General features: G+C 39.1%; 4 protein-coding genes across 9 annotated transcripts; 2 read left to right on the top strand and 2 right to left on the bottom strand.

Annotated features, from left to right (window-relative positions):
- Positions 1-668: 668 nt before the first annotated feature.
- On the top strand, positions 669-9,678 carry LOC121799451 (probable polyribonucleotide nucleotidyltransferase 1, chloroplastic). Of its 5 annotated transcripts, XM_042198825.1 has the most exons (16): positions 669-854; positions 924-1,115; positions 1,237-1,305; positions 1,513-1,619; positions 1,708-1,750; positions 1,888-1,971; positions 2,610-2,674; positions 2,777-2,933; positions 3,191-3,247; positions 3,744-3,857; positions 4,495-4,761; positions 5,392-5,466; positions 5,844-5,957; positions 6,581-6,673; positions 7,370-8,709; positions 9,082-9,678. In XM_042198825.1, the coding sequence occupies exons 1-15, from the start codon at positions 777-779 to the stop codon at positions 8,642-8,644; spliced, it is 2,790 nt and encodes a 929-aa protein (XP_042054759.1). In that variant the 5' UTR covers positions 669-776; the 3' UTR covers positions 8,645-8,709; positions 9,082-9,678. The 5 variants fall into 5 exon arrangements, with proteins under 5 accessions (XP_042054759.1, XP_042054758.1, XP_042054757.1 ...); XM_042198824.1 differs by having other exon boundaries at positions 669-1,115; positions 7,370-8,704; XM_042198823.1 differs by having other exon boundaries at positions 669-1,115; positions 7,370-8,704; positions 9,010-9,678.
- Positions 9,679-10,354: 676 nt separating this feature from the next.
- On the top strand, positions 10,355-13,513 carry LOC121799450 (replication factor C subunit 3-like). Its single transcript, XM_042198819.1, has 11 exons — positions 10,355-10,640; positions 10,725-10,835; positions 11,056-11,088; positions 11,214-11,382; positions 11,686-11,867; positions 12,053-12,189; positions 12,274-12,372; positions 12,667-12,736; positions 12,808-12,882; positions 13,057-13,102; positions 13,216-13,513. Exons 1-11 carry the CDS (start codon positions 10,557-10,559, stop codon positions 13,272-13,274), a joined length of 1,065 nt encoding a protein of 354 aa, XP_042054753.1. The 5' UTR covers positions 10,355-10,556; the 3' UTR covers positions 13,275-13,513.
- A 13-nt stretch (positions 13,514-13,526) lies between these two features.
- Positions 13,527-15,212, bottom strand: LOC121799449 (probable arabinosyltransferase ARAD1). The gene is made up of 2 exons (XM_042198818.1): positions 14,210-15,212; positions 13,527-14,141 (listed from the first exon to the last, which is right to left on the bottom strand). The coding sequence occupies exons 1-2, from the start codon at positions 14,978-14,980 to the stop codon at positions 13,587-13,589; spliced, it is 1,326 nt and encodes a 441-aa protein (XP_042054752.1). The 5' UTR covers positions 14,981-15,212; the 3' UTR covers positions 13,527-13,586.
- Positions 15,213-19,509: 4,297 nt separating this feature from the next.
- LOC121801555 (NADH--cytochrome b5 reductase 1-like) lies at positions 19,510-22,068 on the bottom strand. Of its 2 annotated transcripts, none has more exons than XM_042201064.1 (10): positions 21,911-22,068; positions 21,702-21,819; positions 21,366-21,507; positions 21,213-21,303; positions 21,053-21,130; positions 20,748-20,828; positions 20,508-20,597; positions 20,123-20,188; positions 19,897-19,983; positions 19,510-19,809 (listed from the first exon to the last, which is right to left on the bottom strand). In XM_042201064.1, the coding sequence occupies exons 2-10, from the start codon at positions 21,805-21,807 to the stop codon at positions 19,717-19,719; spliced, it is 834 nt and encodes a 277-aa protein (XP_042056998.1). In that variant the 5' UTR covers positions 21,808-21,819; positions 21,911-22,068; the 3' UTR covers positions 19,510-19,716. The 2 variants fall into 2 exon arrangements, with proteins under 2 accessions (XP_042056998.1, XP_042056997.1); XM_042201063.1 differs by having other exon boundaries at positions 21,906-22,053.
- Positions 22,069-23,012: the final 944 nt, after the last annotated feature.

The raw sequence follows: 23,012 nt of genomic DNA, 5'->3' as shown, positions 1-23,012 counted from the left end.
AAATTTTCTCCAAAAAGATAAATACAACTCAAAATAATTTTAACTAATAAAATTACTCTATATTGGCTCCACAATCTATCATCACGACACTAGAATGAATACATTTACTACATAAGCAATGGGAAATTGAATTAAACAACCATTAAACTGAAACTGATAATAAATGTTTTTCCTTGAATAAGAATAGAAAGCAATTTGTACATAAGGATCAAATAGAGAATATTAAATTATTTTTTTATTTTGATTATGTTTCAATTAATCGACTAACCAATCGATTGGTTGTTAGTAGGGTATCAAACATGGTTCAATTTCGGTCCTAATATTAGAATAATTTTTTTTTCGATTAACTTGCCATTTTGATTTAAGTTATAAGTTAGTATAACCGAACTGACCGATTCACCACTTTTATCATAAGAGGCAAAGTTTGTGAGTATAACATTATTATTTTTTATTAATAAGTTATGTCAAATTACTGAAATGACACTTGCCATCTTTAAAATTACTCTATTTGAGATCCATGTCGGCCGGGCCCATTGGCCCTACTTTCTCATGGGTCCAAGCCCAGTAGAATATTGGGCTGGCACAATGACTCTATTCGACAAAACTGACTTAGTGCCCTAAAATTTATAAATGAATTTTAACTAAAACTTTAATTTCTTTATTTTTCATTACTCGCAAAGACAAAGTGGATAAGCCTGCAAATAATATGCACACTTCACACACGCACTCACAGTGAAGGTGAAGGTGAAGGTGAAGGTGAAGGTGAAGGAGAAGCAATGTTGGCAGCCAACCCTAATTATAGCTTCCACGCCCCTCTTTCCAAACTCAGAGCTTCGAATTCCAAGAAATTCAAAGTAAGTTCAATTTTCTCGTCGGTTAATTGCTTTCCTCCGACGAACAGAATTCACATTTCATCCATTCAGCCGTCAAATGATGTTCACCGGACTCCTCCGAGAACTAGAAAAAACAAAATTAGCAGCAGCGGCAGCGGTAGCTTGTTCAAAAGGTTTACTATTGGAGCTTGTTTAGCAGCACAGCCCGACATTCAGAGCGTGGATGCTCCTCACCAGTCTTTTGCTCCTTTCTCAATTAAAATTCCCGTCGGTGATCGTCATGTAAGTGTTTGAATTTGTTACCTATGTGTTTGTTTCTTCGAAATTGGTTAGTTTGAATTTCGCGGGAGATAGGTTTTGTCAATTATTTCCTCTGAATTTCGTGACCTTGTGAATTTCACAGATACTTGTTGAGACAGGTCACATTGGGAGACAGGCTAGTGCTGCCATTACTGTTACAGATGGGGAAACTGTAAGTAATAGACTTTGTTAAAAGTTAATTTTCTTAGTTTCCATGAACAACCGACGGAATTGTTTATGAAAAAAATCGCCCCTTGTGTTTATCCGTGTCTTTTAATGTCCCTATTTTATGACTATAACTTAAATGTAGTACTAGTGATGATAAGGTTTAAATTGGTCTTTGTGTTTATGAATAATATGGTTTGATGAATTATTGTAGGTTGTCTACACAACTGTTTGTTTCAATGACGATCCCAATGAGCCTACTGATTTCTTTCCTCTTTCTGTACATTATCAAGAACGATTTTCAGCAGCGGGTCGTACTAGGTAATTTTTTGAGGTTCAGCGGTTTCCTTCTTATTAACTCCTAGCTTGATGTGGAAACTTATTTTTTTGTTGTTCTGCCATTGAGCAGTGGTGGGTTCTTCAAGCGAGAAGGGAGGACAAAGGATCATGAGGTATTCTCATGGCAATTTGATGTTGTGGAACTTTTGCTTTGATGATTGTCGAGAATGTTTTAGAACTTTGGATGCTATGTCTCACAATTTCTGTATTTTGTTGACCTACTAATGTTGTTGGCTATATCTTTTTTCAGGTTCTCATTTGTAGATTAATAGATAGACCTCTACGGCCCACCATGCCAAAGGGATTTTATCATGAAACACAGATACTATCATGGGTATGGCCTTCATACGAATTTTTTAATGTACAATGTGTCCTTGATTATTTCATCTGGACGGTTTAGTGATTTTCAAATGCTTTTGACTTTATTATATTTCTTGAATATTTTGTATAGACTACCTTATAGTGAATTTGCAATTTAGACACAACTTTCGAAACATTTCTATAAATATTCATCCTACTCCATAACTTGTGCTTTACTTTAATAATTTAATTAATACTATTAAACATAAGGATTGGGTTTGGGAGTTTGGTAAAATTGTTGGTGATATTTTGCAATTAAGCCCTTTCAAAGCCATAACATTTGCTTCAGTTTAATCAATTTTAAATATAAATATCAGAGCATAAGGAATGGTTTTGGATATTCTGTAAAGTTGTTGGTGATAGACTTACTTACATTCCTCATTTGTTAATTGAGAATTTTAGAAATTTGTTTACTGGACTCAGACTGTTACTTTGGTCTGAAATAATTTATCTTCAGTCGGTTCTTCCTTTTGTGCCAATATGAATCATGCAATTTTTCGAGATCAAATTTATGCTTTGTTTGAGTTTTCTGTCCATCTGAGTTAACTTGCTTCACTCAGGCAACATGAGTTCATAGCTTGTGTTCTGATCTTCTATTATCCCATGAGGCAGGTCCTGAGTTATGATGGTTTACATCCTCCAGATTCTTTGGCGGTGACAGCAGCTGGGATTGCAGTGTATGTTTATATTTTTGGTTCCCTTTTAGTGGCTTACTAAGGTTAACATTTAAAATCTAACTAAGTTACATATATGCTTATGTTTGTCATTGGATACAATAGAGCTCTCTCAGAAGTGCCAAGTTCTGGAGTTGTTGCTGGTGTCCGGGTTGGGCTTATTGGTGATAAGTTTGTTGTGAATCCAACTACCAAGGAGATGGAGGACTCTAAACTGGATTTGTTGCTGGCAGGGACAGAGAGTGCGATATTGATGATTGAGGTGTTACCAATTACTGTCTACATCTCTGAATTCATTGATACATAATGATTTTCTGTAAGCCTGTACATATGATTCTAAATTTCTTTGGAACATTCTTGAGTTCTTGGTCTTACTGTTAAATAATTTATGTAAACTATTTGTAACGATACAGTTGTTCTGTTCTTGATGATTGTAGGAGTGAATTTAACATCTTGTCATCAGCTTTGCTTGCAACTTTTCTGATCATATTATTTCTCTGAATGAACGGATCATCATAGGGATACTGCGATTTCCTTCCTGAAGAGAAGTTATTGGAAGCTGTTGAAGTTGGACAGGTGCTTACATGTCTCTCAAGTCATATCTTTGAGTTGGTTTCCTCTAAGGATATGATTTTGTTTTGAGGCTGGAGGTTGTATAACAAAAATTCATTAATTAGTTTTTATACATTCATAATTAATAAATTTTTGTTAAACAACCTACAGCCTCACATTAATAATTTGTGGCATCAATATACTCCCTCTTACTTGGGATCCAAATCTTGTAAATCTCCAGGTGCGTGTGTGATGACGATTAGTCTTCACTCTTGAGTGATTGTGGTTAATATTTCAATTCCTTTTCAACAAAAATATCTTTGGTTTCACAAAGATGTTTCTGGATGGTTTATTCATCTCATTGTTACTTTTCTAATCGAAATTTTGATTGAACAAAGAAATCGTTTGCCATGTCACAATTATTGCAAGCTTCAATTATTTGTCCAACATGACACCATTGGCAGTTAAACCAGCGAAAGATCTATGTATGTGAAAATGTATTTATTATTTACTATGGCAGAGTGCTGTCCGAGCTATATGCATGGAGGTGGAATCCTTGGTGAAGAAGTGTGGAAAACCAAAAATGGTGGATGCAGTCAAATTGCCCCCTCCAGAGCTATATAAGCATGTTGAGGTATGTTATCAATTGCCTTTTATTTTGTCGCTTGTCCAAGAGCGTTCTTTGTATGCTTTCTTGTTCATATCTTTTATCACTGTGGTAGATGTGGAAACATGTTCCTAGAGTGGAAAATGTTTTCTCCTTTTTGGTTTTATGCAAGATGAGGTTCTTTGTTCTGTTAATCTCGGCATATACATACGTGAGTTTTGTTTGGTTCATTATTTTAATGAAAAAACCCAGGTGACTTGTGTCAAAATCACTCCTCTAATTAGCAGAGAGCTTCTGAGACATACCAAGAAATTTAGCCATGAAATGTTCAATTGGTAATTCAAAAGTTTGGAGCAATAATGCTTCATTAGATGAAATCTTAGGACATTGGTTTGGTAGAACCTATCCATGGTAAGCTAGTTTTGGATTTTTGTCCAAGTATAATGCTAACTATATGAACAAATACTTATTTTGAAGTTTACGAGTACATTGTCAACAAAACATAGAAAATTTGACAATCTCTGGGAAATTTTATTTGCATAATTTTGACGTTCTTTGCAAATGTTCTGGATGAGAATATGTAGTCACTTATGCTGTTTATTGTCTTAAAAATGTGATATAAGCATCCTCGAAGTTCATGACAGTGATGTTTCATAATGTTCAGGAAATTGCAGGTGATGAATTAGTTGAAGCACTACAAATAAAGGAGAAAATTCCAAGAAGAAAGGCATTATCATCTTTGGAGGAAAAAGTCCTGAACATACTTACGGAAGAGGGTTTTGTTAGTAAAACTGAAGCTTCCCTTCCTTCTGAAGTGGTGTTGCCTGACTTGGTAGAGGTTGAGGATGAGGACGAGGAGGTTGTAGTTGATGGTGAAGTTGATGAAGGGGATGTGCGTATCAAGCCTGTCCCGAAGAAGCCCGCCCCTATGGTAAGTCTTGATCCTTGGAGAAATTTGATTGTAATTTCCTTAGTAGATTTGAAGATGTGATCATCTGAAGTTGTGATGCAACTCACTTTCTTCATTGGATGGCATGGCTGTACATGAGGTTTATGGCAATGCCTGCCTGTAGATAGGCCTCTTTCTCCTTCATTTTGTGTGTATGTGTGATAAAGAATACCGAACTGGTGAAATGCTTTGGGGATCTAGTTACACATCGTAGATGTATGCTACTTCTAAGTTCTAACTACATATCCAGTTATTGTTATTTTATTGGGATAAATTAGCTAGAGATGGTTAGATCTTGAGTTAAAGTAATATTTTTAGTGGTACCCATCAGCAACATTTGAAATAACACTCAAAACTCATTGTTTGGTAATATTCTATCTGTACTCTTGGCGTATATATGCAGATATGCTAAGTTTTTTTTATCATTAAACTGGAGCTTGCATGATAATTTTTCAGTAGGTTCATATTTTTATAGTAAAAAAGTACAGTTTTTATGACTGACTAGTGGAACTTGAATTTTATGCTCAGATTTACAATTACTGTCTGATAAGATCTTGTTGAATCTATTGGTATTTAATCGAATCAATTTTTTGGTGCATGATCTTCTTATAGCTATACTCGGAGGTAGATGTGAAGCTGGTTTACAAAGAAGTTTCATCAAAATTCTTACGAAGACGTATTGTGGAGGTATGTTTCCTTGTACAGTTTCTTGTTTTTATCTGGTTTGTTGTAAGGCTAATACTAAAATTTGCATTAAATTTGAGTAGGGATAACATACGGTACAGTATTATTTTGCTACACAAGGTGATTGTAGCATTTTTTTTCTTTTCCTTTTCTTTAATAATAAGCAGAAACATATAATTAGAGGAAATGGATCTGTAGAGAGGACATGTTTAATCACGAAAGCATTCTAGCTAATTGTGCAACTTCAGCCCCTAACTGTTTCTGACATATAGAAAGTCCTTGCAATCTGAGATCCACTGCCCATTCTGTTGGAGTATGTCTTGCTGATATTTTACTAAATAGCTCCTCTGTCTTATCAATTATCATACTTGATTTATCAGGGTGGAAAAAGGAGTGACGGCAGAACTCCTGAGGAGTTGCGATCGATTAATTCACGCTGTGGATTACTTCCCCGGGCACATGGAAGTGCTCTTTTTACGCGAGGCGAAACCCAGGTCTGGACCTTTTATTTGGTAGAGAGACTAAATCATTTTCCCTTCTGCATAGTTCACATTATTTTTAAATAGGCTGTTTGTACATGACCCTCATTGTATTTACTTGACTTTTATGGCATCTTTTGGGGATTTTCATATTTATTTTCCCTTGCGGAGATCTTATGTACAATATTATCACTCTCTAGTATTCTTCTCAGGTGCATGTAATTGATGCAGTATAGATTTATATGAGAATAGTTTCCAGCTTGCTGTTGTAATTAATAACTGCCTCATTATCACATGTAGTATCTTCATCATAGGCTTCCTATAATATCTGAAACAAATCACGCCACCATGGTTCTTGCAATGTATATTGTTCTCGATTTTCACCTGCCTTCTTCATTTTTTAAACTATTCAACTATTTACACGACAACCTGGTGCAGGAAAACCTTATAGAAGAACAAACATAGAAGACAGCAGTAACCTAATATACAAGTTTTAATATAGAATAACAGATTTGAATATATACAGATTTTGATGTAGAATAACAGTGAATGTGATGTTTCAAATATTACTTGAGTTGGCTGAGGCTCCACTAAACAAACCTGTAGCTCTATTGATTTTTTCATTTATTGCTCTGCAGTCATTAGCTGTGGCTACCCTTGGTGATAAGCAAATGGCACAGAGAATAGACAACCTTGTTGATGAAGAGGAGTTCAAGAGATTCTACCTCCAGGTGAGTTTCTCCAAAATGTTCATGTATATCTGGTTGAAAATGTTAGTTTTAGTGTAGATAAAAAAGCACGTTAGTTTCTCCTAATGCTAACAGTCGTTAATTTATCTCATTACGCTATCATTTGAACATCTTCTCTCATGCAATCCCGCTCCTATCTCCTAATGCTAACAGTCATTAATTTATCTCATTATGCTAACATTGGAACATCTTCTCTCATGCAATCCTGCTCCTATCAAATCTATATTAACTAGGATTTCCACAAGGGCTATATTCCTCTCAGCCATCTAGAAGTATATTTATTTTCTAATGATCTAGGCAAATGATTGCTTGTTACTAGTTCTGGGTAATCATGCATAGTGTTGAAGCTGACTAGTTTATATTCAGACCTTGTTTCCAGTGCTGGTCACTGGAAAATTCCCTAACTGATAACTTTTCCATACTGCAAATATGAACATTCATCACTTACGAATCAAGATCGTAGATTCATAATGCATAGTAATATTTCTAGCTAGTAAATCTTGCTGGATAGAAATATTATGGTGTATTAAGATTTTGATTGTTATTCAGTTGAAGTTTTTCCCCAGGCACTCCTCCTTTGATATAAATGTTGTCAGGAGTATGCTGATTTGCTCCTTCACTCATTTGCTCCTACAGTCATTTTAAATTGATGTTTGCCATTGTTGGTTGTTTGTGTAGTACTCCTTTCCTCCCTCATGTGTTGGAGAAGCAGGCCGTGCAGGAGCTCCATCTAGAAGAGAAATTGGCCATGGAATGCTTGCTGAGAGAGCTCTGGAGCCAATATTGCCTTCTGAAGATGAATTTCCTTATACCATACGCGTTGAAAGCACCATCACAGAAAGCAATGGTTCATCGAGCATGGCCTCAGTATGTGGGGGTTGCTTGGCATTACAAGATGCTGGTGTTCCAGTCAGGAGTTCCATTGCTGGAATAGCCATGGGGATGGTCTTGAACACTGAGGATTTCGGAGGAGATGGCTCTCCGTTAATCCTTTCTGATATAACAGGGGGTGAAGATGCGTCCGGAGATATGGATTTCAAGGTTGCTGGAAATGATGATGGTGTAACTGCATTTCAGATGGATATAAAGGTTATAGGAATTACTTTATCAATCATGCGGCAAGCTCTCCTGCAAGCAAAGGAAGGCCGAAAGCATATCCTTGTTGAGATGTCAAAATGCTCTCCTCCTCCTTCAAAGAAACTCTCAAGATATGCTCCGATTATTCACGTTATGAAGGTGAATCCAGATAAAATTAACATGATCATAGGTTCTGGAGGGAAAAAAGTGAAGAGCATCATTGAAGAAACCGGGGTCGAGTCTATTGAGACGCAAGATAATGGCGTTGTTAAAATAACAGCTAAGGATTTGTCAAGCCTGGAAAAGTCTAAAGCCATTATTAGCAACCTGACAATGGTTCCGAAAATTGGTGACATTTACAGGAACTGTGAAATCAAAACAATTGCTCCATATGGAGTTTTTGTCGAAATTGCACCTGGCCGAGAGGGACTGTGTCATATCAGCGAGCTGAGTGCGAGTTGGCTTGCTAAGGCAGAAGATGCTTTTAAAGCTGGAGATCGTGTTGATGTCAAGCTTATAGAGATCAATGAGAAAGGACAACTTCGGCTGAGCCGCCGCGCTCTACTTCCAGAACCTAGCCCAGACAAGGGTAAGCTGAAGAAGACTTCATCAGCTCCTAATTTTGATATTAAACTTGACGATGTCGACCTTCCTGAGGATAGTAGTCCTGATGTGAAAGCCGTTGTCAGCGACAAAAATCTGACAGTAGAGGCTAAAACACCTACGCAGGATAAGTTTGTGAAGAAGTCTATAAGCACAGGAAAGGATGCAACTGACACTAATAAAAGCAGGTCCAAGAGAACCAGTACCATATCTGTCAGTACCCCCAAAACGAGCGAAAGTCCAGTTGTAAATGGAGAAGCGAAAGTTGGATAAAAGAACGCCAAGACCTTATTTTACATGAGACTGGAAGATGGATGTTGTCACTTGAGAAAAGTAAGGTATGCACCATCACCATGCATTCTGGGATTGATCATCTTTCAATTGTATGATATAATCATAGGGGGTGTTCGGTTCGCAAGATTGTATCCCGGGATTAAATATGTAGTGTGTTTGGTTCATGAGATTCAATCCCACAACTCAATCCTAGATGGATAATCATGAGATAATTAGTCGTAGCTAACCCCTTATGACTAAAATAATCTCACAACTTAATCCAAGATTATATCTTCGTATTATTTTATCTTGGAAACCAAACACCACCATAGTTTTTGTAAACCTAGTTTTCTGTGTGTGAACAGTGACTGAGCTAGTTTTCTGGATGGTACATCGCTACCAGATGTAATTTCAGCTTGTTTTTTTCTCAAAATCAGGAGTTGGGGCGCGAAAACAACCACCTGTCGAATGTAAGTAGCATGCCTCTCCTGCTGAATGTAAGTAACATGCCTCAAATGCATGAAAAGGGGACGGTGCTCTGCATAATATAGTTATGGACAAGGGATGCCTTTGATTTCTCGGCACCATTCTGCTCGAGCTAAACTGCTATTTTGTCAGCAAAATGTTGACTGGTCCAGCGTGTTGATTATTACATGTTAGGCTATTTATTCAGACAATACGCTTTTAACTTCTCGTGTCGTGCAGCGTTGTTCTTGATTTTCTGTTAATGCTGCATGTATGGATTGGAATGATGCAATGATACTACCAAAATTCAACAAGGTAGTCAAGAAGCTCTGTTTTGATGCCAGAAAAAAGCTCCTAAGCAACACACATTTTAGAGATTTATCACAATACACAAAAAGCATATCTGAATCTGAAGACATCAATGATTCTTTACTTTCTGGAAAGCAAGGTAGTTAGTTGTGTGCAAACATAATGATTTTAATTACTATTTGTCTCTTAATCTTTGGGTATATGGCCATGCGACGTTAGTTATACATATTAATTTAAGCTTTCAATGAGGATTTTCGTAATTCAATAGCAACTTTGAGAAGAAAGATTTATTATATACGAAATTAACCAGTAATCTATCTATTCTATATTAGGACTCGTTCAGTATAGCCGATAATGTCTGATAAGAGCCTAAATTTGAGTATTTCTTGATGTTCAGTGTACATGTTTTTACACTGGCGGGCCCTCGATATGCAACATGGCTCGCACTATTCACAGTAATCGACCCAGGTTTAAATCATCCAAAAAGGGTGGTATTTATTTCTGACTACTCCAGAATAGGTTGTTTATTGACTACTTTAACCCCACCAAATTTGATTTCTCTGATTCTAACAAATATGTAAGGGGTTATTTGGTCATATCACATATTTGAAGAGGCGCATGTTTTTTAAACAACTCTCCATTTCATGTTTACTAAACATACATACTAAATTCTGTAATGGTGGAGCCCACCACCTAATTCTTTCACATATTTGTTTCTTGCCGTTAACAATTAGGTGAGAGTGAACACGTCCTAAATGAAAGTGAATCGAAGAGAAGGAACACAACTGTAGTCAATTCAAACAAAGAATCGCCGTGCGTGGATAACAAGAAAGCCCATTACTTTTTTGCGAATTAACAAGAAAGTCCATTACCTTTTCTTTTAAAGAAAAAAGCCCATTCTAATTTGTAAGCAAAGTCATGAGAAAGTGTCACTGAAAGTCGCTACTTACACTAACAACTCTAATCGAAAGGCCTCCGATCGTAACCTATCGTTTCCCGCCACTTCCAAGCTTCCCCTCCTCTCCACGACTATGCCCCACCCCGCATAGTAGCTTTTCCACAATCACTCTTCTCTGATTGTGTGCGTGTGTAGATCTTTAAAGAGGAGAAGCAAGTGCTTATTCAATTCGAAGAAGAAATGTTGTGGGTGGATAAATATCGTCCCAAAACCCTAGACAAGGTTCTGGTCCACGAAGATATTGCCCAAAATCTGAAGAAACTGGTAATGTTTAATGGTTTTTACGGGCCAAAGCTTCGAAATTTTTTTGCCTTTCCTCCATAAATTCTTATGCTTTGTGGATTACAGGTGACTGAGCAGGATTGTCCTCATCTCCTATTCTATGGGCCATCCGGGTCGGGTAAAAAAACCCTTATCATGGCCCTTCTCAGACAAATCTTTGGCCCCGGAGCTGACAAGGTGAAATTTTTCTTGTTTTTTTAAAATTCTGGCTGTCGTTGGACTTGTTACTTTTAGTTGTGTGATTTGTATGCTAGAGATGTTCAAATTGGCCATATATAGAACTAGCAATGAGGATTTAGCGTGAACAACTGCGTAATATGTGAGAAATTTTAATTTTTTAAGTTTTATTTATTCTATTTGGTGAATGATATAATTGGACTCATTTGATGTTGTGCAGGTTAAAGTGGAAAACAAAGCTTGGAGAGTTGATGTGAGTATAGCTCACCCAAATTTCTCGCATATATATGCCAGAGATGCTTTCTGCTCTGCCCTAGATTGTATTGGTTGATTTTTCGACAAGTTATAGATTGAACGAAAATTTTATTGTGTTTGCAGGCTGGGTCGAGAGCAATTGATGTAGAGCTTACAACAGTATCAAGCACACACCATGTTGAACTGAATCCCAGCGATGCAGGATTTCAGGACCGGTATGTGGTTCAAGAGATTATTAAGGAAATGGCAAAGAACCGACCAATTGACGTCAAGGGAAGGAAGGGTTTCAAAGGTAATTCTGCCCTTTCTTGCCTGTATCAATGCTGTTATAGGATTTGCTCGTGATGCGTTGTGGATGCTTTTTTATCTGTTTATTTTGTGACTTATATCATTGAGTAGTAACAATTACTTCTTGAAATGGTTTAAAGGAATAAATACAGCATGACGGATTCTTGGTCGAGTCTGCAGACTGCAGTACTTGTTCCCCTTTTATTTCAGCTTTCTTGGATGAACTATTAGAAACAATTTATGGATTTCAATCAGTTCTTATAAGTCTAGTTTGTCTTTACCAATAACATAGAATTGCATTTATCAGTTCTAGTGTTGAATGAGGTTGACAAACTCTCAAGGGAAGCCCAACACTCTCTGCGAAGAACGATGGAGAAATATAGTGCATCTTGCCGCCTAATTCTCTGCTGTAATAGCTCTTCCAAGGTCTCTGAAGCCATCCGCTCTCGTTGTCTGAACATGCGTATAAATGCACCGACGGAAGGAGAGGTATTTTTCAATTCTTTTTATTGTATTTTTCTCTCGCTTATCATGGAAATTTGTTAGACAAAAATAAAATAGGTGTTCGAAGTATGTAGCAGCCATAGTTGACTGTAACAAAGATAGCATTTTAACATAATGTAGTTTTCTAGCATGTTCGTATGCTCTGTTGATGTACTTGTTTTCCATGTCAGATCATGAAGGTGTTGGAATTTATTGGCAAGAAGGAATCATTGCAACTTCCACCTGGATTTGCTGACCGGATAACACATCAATCTAATCGAAGCCTGAGGAGGGCAATACTGTTATTTGAGACTTGTCGTGTCCAACAGTGAGTTCTGTTTTGCATTTATAAATATTAACTCTTTCCATTATGATTACCTGACTGTGTGCTAATGCCATGACTTTCAATTAGGTATCCTTTTACATCCAACCAAGCTATACCACCTATGGATTGGGAGGAATATGTTTCTGAAATAGCATCAAGCATATTTAAGGAGCAGAGTCCTAAAAGGTTTTACAATAATTAGTTTTATCAGAGTATTGCTAAAAAAATTAGTTTACATTTCCCTTACAGGTAGTTTTGCAAATATATAACCGCACGTGACATTTTCATGTAGGGTTGCAATGCTGAGATAATCATCGCTGAGAACTGACGTATATCTTAGCTATTTGTATCTAGTACCCTGTGAATGTTGTTACGTTAACATTTTTATACCGTTGTATCTCTGAATGCTGCTTGAATAGAACTTATCACAATATTACTTTTATTTGTTTGCGCTGCTGGCTAATGCATTTCTTCTTGTAGGTTGTTTGAGGTCCGTGGAAAGCTATATGAGTTACTTGTTAATTGTATCCCTCCAGAAATCATTTTAAAGGTTGTCATTTGTTTGTGCTTTTCCAACCCATTCACTTATTCGAGTGAGCTAACATTTTCTTTTCATTGCAGAGATTGCTTTATGAACTGCTGAAGAAATTGGACTCTGAGCTCAAGCATGAGATCTCTCATTGGGCAGCTTATTATGTAACCTTTGCTTGCCCTATTACTTTCCCCTCCCCTGCCTTGTAACTCGAAACATAAAATCAGCATGTCTGACGAGTGACTTTTAGAGCAATTTAGAGTCGGATTTGAACTGTTAAGTTTATTCGCAACTAAGTTTCCAGAGAAATAACTAAAGCATTAACTTGCTCTCCTCAGGAACATAGGTTGCGTCTTGGACAGAAAGCAATATTTCACCTTGAAGGTACGTCACATGATTTGCTGAGTTTTGTTGAACAATCGATACAGTTGTTACGACACAAACCTTCCAATCTTTAGTAATCTCACACACTAACTTTACTTTAATTAAAATTGCAGCATTTGTAGCCAAGTTCATGAGCATCTACAAGGGTTTCCTCATCGAGACATTCGGCTGAAGTTGTGCGTATCCAGATGGGAAGAGTACTTTTGGCTGAACTTCCGTAATGAAGAAGAGAGGATTTTTATCCGATCGTTATCAGCTCTGCAGTTGTACTTTGACTGGCATTCATGTCATAAGACTCATAACAGCATGTCCAATGTGATCATGTTTCATTTCTCTGTCTCCTCTTGAATTCCTCTAAACTTCAAATTTGAACAGACCAAACTGAGATTGAAATGAATGGTTTGAACACTATGAATATTTGTGTCATCATCTTAGTTAGTAAACTCAGGCACCTACTATATAGCTGCCCTGTTTTGCTAAGGTGTCACCAAAAATTCCTCGGCAGAGAGCTTGCAATGGCCATCCTCTCTCCGGCAACAGGCATTCGAGAAAGCCGGGTTGCCCGGTTAATCCTCCTCTTGCTTGCTGGAATCTTTCTTGAGATTGCCTGCCATATCATCTGAACTGCATCCTTCTCCCGTGACGGATACTGAAACCGGAAGTGATGCTCCACGTGTTTAAGTGCAGTCCACATCCTAGTCCACTCCTGTTCGCCGATGCTTCTAATAAAATCGATTAGAAATCCATCTTTCAAAGCGTCTGCGGTGGAGACAAACACGCAGAACTCGGAGTAATCAAGAATGTCCTCAAATGGCAGCTCAATGTCGTCGCTTATGATCACAGGTACGCAGTGGCTGGCGATGGCGTCGAAGAGGCGGTTGGACGAGGGTGTGTCGCCGGCAATGTTGAGGCAGAATTTGGAGGCGTGCATCCCTATTGAAGCCTGGTTAATCCCATCTCCTTTAATACTTCCAAAAGTGAAATGCACATCTTTTTCATCTCTCAACATGTAAAACAGCTCTTGCCTAATGGTGCCACCCTGCAAAACCAAAATCCATCATCAATACAAATATCCAATTGTTGATGATGAAGACGAAGAAGGCTCACATCTTTCCTATAGACAGCTCCTTGAAAATAGAGCAGCGTGGGGCGGGCGTGGAAGCCAGAGTGGTCGTGGGCGAAGGGCTGAATCAAGTGGTTATAAGGCGCGATAACGTCTTTGTTAAGATTAGCAACGGTGGAGGGATACCTCCCGAGATCTGCGAGGACGAAGAGGGCAGGCCACAGCTTCATCCTTGCATACAACAAGCTATTTGGATGATGAGCAACGATGATATGATCTCTCCCACCAGACCTCTTCCACTCCTCCTGAGCTACCAAAAACTGGACCAACTTCTCCTGCAACATATTGTCCGCGCTCTTCTTGCCCCGCTTGTGGTGGCTCTTTCCGAAACGGTTGTAGCTAATGGAGGCGAAGAAGGGGATGAAAACGACGTCGGCCTCACGCGAATCGAGGACTCGGAGAGCGGATCGGCCGGTGAGATTGTTGGAGAAGTGGGAGCTCAAGATGTCGAGAGTGAGCCAGTATTCGATGCTGTGCTGAAGATTGAGGCCCCCGGGGTACTCGGGAATGTGGTGGCGGAGGTCGGGCCAGGCGCCCACGCCTTTCCATCCCAATAGGCCGAAGTGGAAGACAGGGGGGAGATTGTACATGAAGACCTTGAGGATTTTGTTGTTGCATTTGGTTGTGTGATGTGGTGTGGTAGGGAAAGGAGGAAGGGTGTTTGATCTTAGCATATGTAGGGAAGAGATTGCAAGGAGTGATGTGGGAATCAAGAATAGGAGGAAGAGGAGGAGGATGTGTAATTTTGTTGGCATTTTGAGAGAGGGTGATTAGTGAGAGAAGGAGAGAGAGGGTTGCACTTGCACTTGCACTTGCATGGAGATGGAGTTGGGAGAGAGGTGAAGGGGTTTTTGTGTGGAGATAAAAAGAGAGTCTTTGTTGATTTGGTGTGTGATAGGGGATATGAATGGGCTTTTGTTTTTTTCTTCTCATTTCTTTTCTCTGTCTTGAAGAAATTTGTTTGCTTCTTTTGTGAAGCGTGAGACTAGGAAGCATCTGAAGAATAGGACTCATCATCTCTTATGTCCTTAAACATCCCAAAAAAATACACTCGATTCTTTAATTTTCCTAGGCAATTTTGGAAAAGTTGAATTGGATTGTTTATGTTGATGCGTATATAAAATACATTAAATATTCACATTTTCGAGGTAGAAAGAGCTGGGCAATAATAGCCTCCTTCGTCGGAAGTTAATTAGGTTTTGATACTACTATTTCCTTAGACATTTCTTTTTTACACAAAAATTTAAAAAAATAAAATTTTAATTAGTCATGCGAAAAAAAAATAAGAGTGAAAAATAAAATAGAGAATGCCAAAAAAATAATTTATTATCTTGAGATATCCCCCAAAAAATACTACTATGAATCAGATACGGGGCGAGTGAGTAGTATTTTTTATTTTAGGCAAATTTTTTTATTGAGAAAGTTGTAATTTTCAATTTTGCTTTCTTGCAATATAAAATTCTCTGCAGTACTATATCATTTAAAGATTAAAAAAAAACATTAAAACAGTCACATGACTGTAATTTCTTGAGATCTGATATTGTGTGACAGTTTGATGTTGTTATTAAATGTTAACGGTGGCTGCCATTTAAGGACTTTGAAACCCAAATTTCCTTAAAATATTAGTTATGTCGGCAGAAATTTCTGATTACAGAGATTTGGCTATAATGTTAGAATGGTCAACACAAATTTGAAAGTAGTTACGAACCTCTATTATTATTATTTAGTTTAGATATTATCGGGATTTAGCATATCTTTTTCTATATTTTTGTTTTCTTGTTCATTAAGTCAGTAACTTTATAAATAAAATAGACTGTTTTCATTTTTATTAATTCAATCAATATATGAAATTATCATTCTTTTGGCTCAATTGAGTAGCAAACAAGAAACATCTCCAAAGGTTGCCGACGAGGCTAATCTCGCGCTCAACCGCCCCTTTTTGCCGTCCAAGTCACGATCCAACGTTGGGCGCTCGATAACGACGACATCCCGTTTCTTGATTTTGTGTGGAAATCGACGTTAAGGAGGACGGTCCTTAACAACTGGTGCTCTCATTGAAAGCTGACCATCCCACCATCTCGAACCGAAGCTACACCGCTGCCCGACGGAAAACATTCCGCGCACAGCAACTGCTTTGGTTGTCGAATCCCGCTTGTCCGCCGAGCTCTAGCCGCAGGACAACACTACTTCTGCAACGCCCGACGGGAAGGATTCCCGCATGCCGCGTCGAAGTCAGACGATCATCATCCACCACAGCCACGCCTCAGTCCGTCAACATGTCATACGACTACGCCGGCTATCGCCGTCGTCAATACGACTTCCCTCAGGCCACACAGCCATTCCATCCCTACCATCCGGCCCAACCTCGTCGTGTAACCAGTTGGGACCCTCCGAGCATCCGGGTGGAATTACTCCGCCCGCCGTCGTGGCCTGATCCAGAATCACCCTACGTCTCACACCACTTGGATCCACCTGATCGTCGTCCACAGCCGAGATACCAGCCCATCAGGTACCGCGATCGCGCGCAAGACGCTTGGCCCCGACACCGCGGCGGCTACGTCGAGAGGGGTCGCCACCTATCTGATCGCGGAGAGCATCAGGCCCAATTAGGGTTTGATCGCTACCCGACAACCGCAACGCAGCGGCACCGCCCAACGTGCTGGGACCCACCGGCGCAAAAGCAGGACCGCGGCTACCCGACCGTTGACCGGCCACGACGCTCGGAGATGTGCTGGGACCGACCTCGCCCTCGGGAGGAGGTGAGAGCGCGAGTCCAGCCCGCCTCCCACCAGCCCCGCTACTCCACCGAAAAGCCAACGCGGGACCTGTACAATCAGCCCGCACGTGTGACCAGTCAAACTCCGGAGCAGCCACGTCTGCCGCTAATACGGGTCTCCCAGGCGGAGAAGTCAGAACGGTCCAGGTTGGGTCTCTGCTAGCACTGTCCCGAGAAATGGGTGATGGGACATGTGTGTAAACAACGCATTCTCTGTTATGCGGATGATGGGGAGGAGTTTGAGGAGAACATTCAAGATGAGAATTTAGCCAAAGAGAAAACTGATAATACTCCCACGATAGTATTCGGTGATGATGTTCCCAATGACATTACCAATGTTCACAATGATGGCGCTCCTCTTGATGTTCCAAACAATGAGTCCCCTGGAGAGTTCGTCAAGAACAAAGGGATTGTCAAGAACGACAATGAGTCACAGCAAGTGCTCGTTGGGGTATATGATGAGAAGATTGGTGAAAAGGAGGAGACATTGCTAGAAGATAAAGAGGGGGATGGTTCTATTGGTGAAGTGGAGAAGATAATTGCATCACTCAATGTTGTTCAAGTGTCATCCAAAAATGTTGTTGGAAATTGTTGGGGCAAGAAAGGAGATGGTGCTTACACCGAATTGCCCATAATTGTGTGTCTATGTGGATTTGAATGTCGGTGATGTTCCAAGTATGAATCATCGATCAACATCGCTCGACAAAGATGCAAGGTTGATCCCTCCGAGTAATGACATGCCATGCTTGGGCATTCTGGGTGGCGTGGACAAGCTTTTCGATTTGGCAAGGAATTTTTCCGACAAAGTTGGGTCTCCTTTGTTGATTTTTTATAGAAGTGAAGAAGGGAGACGTTCATCTGTTCGGAGTGTGTTTGATCCAGGAGGAGTGGCCTCGCCGAAGCTTCTGCTTTCAACTCTCCTTTTTGCTTCGTGGTTCCCACCTTGAGGACAAGGTGGATTTTAACTGCGGGGGAGTTGATACGAATCTCTATTATTATTATTTAGTTTAGATATTATAGGGATTTAGCATATCTTTTTCTATATCTTTGTTTTCTTGTTCATTAAGTCAGTAGCATTATAAATAGGATAGACTGTTATCTTTTTTATTCATTCAATCAATATATGAAATTATCATTCTTTTGGCTCAATTGAGTAGCAAACAAGAAACATCTCCTAAGGTTGCCGACGAGGCTGATCTCTCGCTCAACCGCAATTTTTGCCGTCCAAGTCACAACCCAACGTTGGGCGCTCGACAAACGACGACACCTCGTTTCTTGATTTTGCGTGGAAATCGACGTTAAGGAGGACGGTCCTTAACAGTAAATCATATCACTTTAGTAATTCATATAGATCCTAAAAAATCGCTCATTCTTATGTGTTGATAGATCCTATATAGGTGGTCTTGTTTATTTTTCACTCAATTGAAAATGATTCCAAGGTCATTGCATAAGCATTCCTACACTGATACATCTCAAGATTCTCAACTACATAAAGATTGCAATGCGATTCAAGGAACAAGAACTAATAATTCCATGTTTAGATATTCGACTCAACTATGATTGTTTTCGATCTAAATAATGCTTATTTTATAATAATTCTTTGTTATTTATCACTGCCTTCTCATCCAAAAAAATAGTTTTGGAAGTGATGATACAATTTTTAATGTAGTAAATACATGAGTTTAATTTTTTTTTCCTTCAACGAACAATTCTGATCAAATTAAAATTATTTTGTTAATAGCTCTACTCTATTTCTTTTCAAAATTATGTTAAGTAACTGTGTGTAGATAACAACTCTTTTGTGAATTACATTGAACTATATTAATGTCTTCTGTTTGGTTTGTAAAATTATATATCAGGATAAAATATGTGGTGGTATATTTGATTCGTGAGATTGAATCCTACAAATCAATTCTAGATAGATAATTCATTTTTGTAGTGACGAATCTTGTATGTGTTCTTAAGACTTAAGAAAAGGAATTTGTCCACTTTTCGGGGTCTCAAAGGGGCGTGGAAACACATAAGAACTCTTGAATGGAAAGGGGATGTAACTCCAGTTCCTTCGGAATCGCTAGTCAATCCTATTTTTTTAGGAGTTCGAGATACATTCGGCAAGCTACCTAGCCCCTCCCCATTGCCACCCTCATGGCTCGGAAACCGATCGCCACCCTCATGGCTCGGGTCCAAGCTCGGAAGCTTGCCAAGCCCCAAGGCAACAAGCCTTGTAAAGGCCTTAAGAGAAATTAATCCCAAATTGCGCCATCCAGGAGTCGAACTCGAGACCTCCAAGATGGCGCGATATCCTTGCCACCCTACTCAACCACTAGCGGTATCCTCGCTAGTCAATCCTATTTCCGATAGGGGCAGTTGACAATTTCATCCGATTTTATAGTTAACTCATTAATTTTATCTTCTAACTTTGATTAGTAACATTTTTTGTCCTTAAAACTTTTTTGAAATATTTTCTGACCCAAAAATTTTGTCGGCATTAGAAATTTCCAACCTCAATGGGGAAATCGCTTATTTCAATGGAAGAAATAAAAAGGTTTGCACTGCAGGGGATATCACTTATTTCAATGGAAGAAAAAAAGTTAAAAACTTTCTCAGTATTACATTCGAAAATAAGGGGGAAAATCTTTATCTTACAAGGTTCCAAATCAAAAGTAATTTCCCCCAAGAAGAAGATAAAATCAAGTCTCAACAACCGCAGGAAACTTAGAACTGGAACTGCATCTCAGCTGAGTATTCAAGTGCATCAAGATGAGCAGCCATAGCCTTGTTCATTGGAGGCGGACCGCATCTCAGAATCTGCATATTGTCCAGCAACAAAAATGGTGCTTTAAACTTCATACCTATATTTCATTTTCGAATATATTTGCATAACTAAATTCAAACCTTAACGTCGGAGGCTGGAGGAGGGCAGTGCGCCTGGATCATTTCCTTTGACACAAAACCAACTCCGCCATTCCATACCTCAGGAGGCTGAAGTTTTTTTAGAACAAACAACAATCCATTAGTTGGGACATATATTTGTCATGGTCGTGTGCAAAAATCAATCCAAATAAAAGTGCAATGGATCGATCAGGTAGCCTCATCTAGGATTTGTAGAGGGCAAACTTGCCTGGTTGAGAACATAGTAAACTTGGAACTGGTCGGGGTAGTTTTTGGCAAGACCATCGATTTCATCCTGCAGCAAGTAACTACAGTTATTCAGGATCATAAATACCTAGAAAACTAATTTATGTTATTCAATACAAAATCTCAAAGAACAATAAATTGATTTGACTACGTTCACCAAACTTATCAGGCATATAACAACACAAGATTCACGAATAATCCCAGTCCATGTGCAAATGAGCAATTGGGGAGCTCAAATTGGATTCAATTGTGGTTGCCAATATGTTCACACCTCACTCATTTCAAGTTACTTTTTTCAATAGACAACTTTTAAGCATACATCATTCAAGTCACGACAGGTGGAAAAGATAGGAGTATAATAAAATTACCTTTAGTAGAATGTCATCAAATGTAACATTAGCATAAATCAGATGCACCTTTGTTCTGTCACTCGGGTTCTCCAGGATTGCTCTGGCAACCTATAGAGAAAAGCAATAAGTGCGTAAAATGCATTGTTCATAAATAGTAGTAGTAATTAAAAACATTCATCATTTTGAAAGAAGAATTATCTGGACATAATATGACTCAAATATATTGTTATACTATATGTAGAGTAGTTGAGTATAAACCTGGAACATTGGTGTGATCCCAGAGCCTCCAGCAAGCATACCAAATGCTCTTACTTGGCCTGGTTGATACCTAAAACGACCCTAGTTTTGATAGAGAAAGCAAAAGTCAGAGTAAATTTCCAGATGCATGACAATATTATAACATAAATGATTGAATACGACTGACCACCACACCATGCCATGGCTAGTAACATACAGGTCATATTACATATTGCAGTCCAAAAATTATCCAACTTTTATCGCTGATCGTTTCATATTATGCGCATGAATCACTAGGTTAGGTCTTAATAGTTAATAGCATGTACCTTTGGTCCTTTAACAGCCATATAATCACCTTCCTTCATTTCTCTAAAGTGATGAGACATTCTCCCTTGTGGATACATCTGCAGTTGCAAAAAGCAAATCAAATGAGACCAATAATAACACCAAGACTATGAAACTGCATAGCAGATTGATAAAATGCACCTTTATAACTAATTCAAAGTGTCCAACATCAGAATCCAAAGTAGTTGGAGTGTATGGTTTAATGACCTCTTCACCTTGACTATCCTTACCCCTGTGTAGAGAAAAATTAGCATTCCAAATATCTCAACACAACAAGCAAGTTAGAGATTGAACCTGCAGCTTATGTGCTGTCCAATAGGAAGGCCCAATACAGAAGTAGGTGTAGGGAGAGCAAATCTGAACTTGGCCACATTATGGCTTATTTGTGTTTTCTTCACAAGCTTAAATTCCTTGAAATTCTCAGGATCCAAGCACACTGCCAATTACCCATGAATAGCAAACATGTGTCAAATCTTGATGGAATTAATTAATTAGGTGAAGAATTCAAACAGAAATCTGAATCCCTTCAGTCGATGCAGGCATAAAACAAGGCAAGATTGAATCTTTAAAGAAATTACCTAATCAATTGGCATAAAGAAATTAATGTAGAAAACAATTGAATGAGCAAACCTTTGGGCTTCTTGGAGGAAAGCAAGAAATAAGCAGCACCAATAGCTACAAGACCAACAGCAATTCCAACTACTAGTTGGCCTTCAGATGTTACCAAGAAGTCCATAGCTCCAACAACCTAGCAATTTTAGAATGGGAGGGAGCTTATAAATTTAGAACAAATGGATTGGTGATTAATTGATGCCAAGAAATAGAGAGAGATACCATACTTGAGGTTGAGGCCAGAGATAGGAACAATGCACCCAATTTAGACGAAAACAGGGTTGAATAAAAAAGTGTGCGTATATGAGAATGCAAGGGGAGTTGGTGGGGAAGATTAAGAAAAAAAATCCTGTAAAAGTAATTATGACCTACCTCTTCGGCTGCTGCAGCCCCTGGTTTTTATCAAACCAGTATCATAATCTCCCAATTTTATAAGGCCATCCACCACGCGTTCACTGTACCGTCCCTTAATCATCCCTTAAAACACTATTTGCGGGCCAACTGTACTTTTTTACTTCATCCTTTAACTAAGGGACAGAACGTGCAACCCTTAAACCGTCCCTTAAATTACTATTCATTCAATTTTATTTTTTTATTTTTTTCCACCAAATTCAATTAATAAAAAACACATTTCATTAAAAATAAAATAACATTACAACATAAAGTAAAAATACAACTTAAAATTCAAAAAAATAAAAAAAGACATAATTAAAATCCTAAAAAAATAAAAATGACATAATTTAAAATACAATTTTATAGAAAATAAAAAAACTACTCCGTCGGCGAATCATCCCTTGAAGGCGGTGGAGGTGCCCTAAGGCCACTTGGAGGCGGGATACCAAGTTGTGCCCCCATAAACATGACTCCGTTAAGCCAGGCTTCGTATTGGGTGGGCGTAAAGCGGGAAGTGTCCGCCATTGTAGCGGTCATGTACATGGACATAAGGGAGTTCGAGGGTCCCCCCGAGCCAGAGCCCGAGCCCGCCTGGCTTGATTCGGCTCGGCCCCTCCTCCCTCTAGCCGCCTTCGCCGCATTTCTCCCTTGCGGCCGACGGCGCCCACGGGAGGACCCCCCGGCAGACGTCCCCCGGCATCGTCTGCCGGGGTCTCCTACTCCTGCGAGGCAAACTCTTGTGGCCCGATGCCCGAACCGCCCTCACCAGACGAGCATTGGCCACTCGTCGTGTGCTTCGTGCGCTTCGAGGTCGAGCCTGAGCTGGACCACACACCGCCGGCCCACCTTTCCTCGACCCTGACGACCTCCCAAACATCGGCATATTTGAATTGTTTGCCGGTGTCTTCGTAGTAGACCCGCAAAGCCGATCTCAGA

This window comes from Salvia splendens, chromosome 4 (genome assembly GCF_004379255.2).
Source record: "Salvia splendens isolate huo1 chromosome 4, SspV2, whole genome shotgun sequence".
Lineage (NCBI taxonomy): Eukaryota > Viridiplantae > Streptophyta > Magnoliopsida > Lamiales > Lamiaceae > Salvia > Salvia splendens.
The sequence above is the reverse complement of the archived record's forward strand: the minus strand, read 5'-3'. Positions and strand labels throughout refer to the sequence as shown.

Bases quoted from the DNA above. Each gene is read 5' to 3' on its own strand.
- LOC121799451 (XM_042198824.1), top strand. From the start codon at position 777: ATGTTGGCAGCCAACCCTAATTATAGCTTCCACGCCCCTCTTTCCAAA. The intron at 2,934-3,190 runs GTGTTACCAATT...GGATCATCATAG, and splicing joins GTGCGATATTGATGATTGAG to GGATACTGCGATTTCCTTCC. The intron at 5,958-6,580 runs GTCTGGACCTTT...ATTGCTCTGCAG, and splicing joins TTACGCGAGGCGAAACCCAG to TCATTAGCTGTGGCTACCCT.
- LOC121799450 (XM_042198819.1), top strand. From the start codon at position 10,557: ATGTTGTGGGTGGATAAATATCGTCCCAAAACCCTAGACAAGGTTCTG. The intron at 11,383-11,685 runs GTAATTCTGCCC...TGCATTTATCAG, and splicing joins GGGAAGGAAGGGTTTCAAAG to TTCTAGTGTTGAATGAGGTT. The intron at 12,190-12,273 runs GTGAGTTCTGTT...ACTTTCAATTAG, and splicing joins GAGACTTGTCGTGTCCAACA to GTATCCTTTTACATCCAACC.
- LOC121799449 (XM_042198818.1), bottom strand. From the start codon at position 14,980: ATGCCAACAAAATTACACATCCTCCTCCTCTTCCTCCTATTCTTGATT. The intron at 14,142-14,209 runs GTGAGCCTTCTT...TTGGTTTTGCAG, and splicing joins GAGCTGTCTATAGGAAAGAT to GGTGGCACCATTAGGCAAGA.
- LOC121801555 (XM_042201063.1), bottom strand. The intron at 21,508-21,701 runs GTTTGCTCATTC...GGTAATTGGCAG, and splicing joins TTCCTCCAAGAAGCCCAAAG to TGTGCTTGGATCCTGAGAAT. The intron at 20,189-20,507 runs GTAATTTTATTA...TACTTGCTGCAG, and splicing joins TTGATGACATTCTACTAAAG to GATGAAATCGATGGTCTTGC.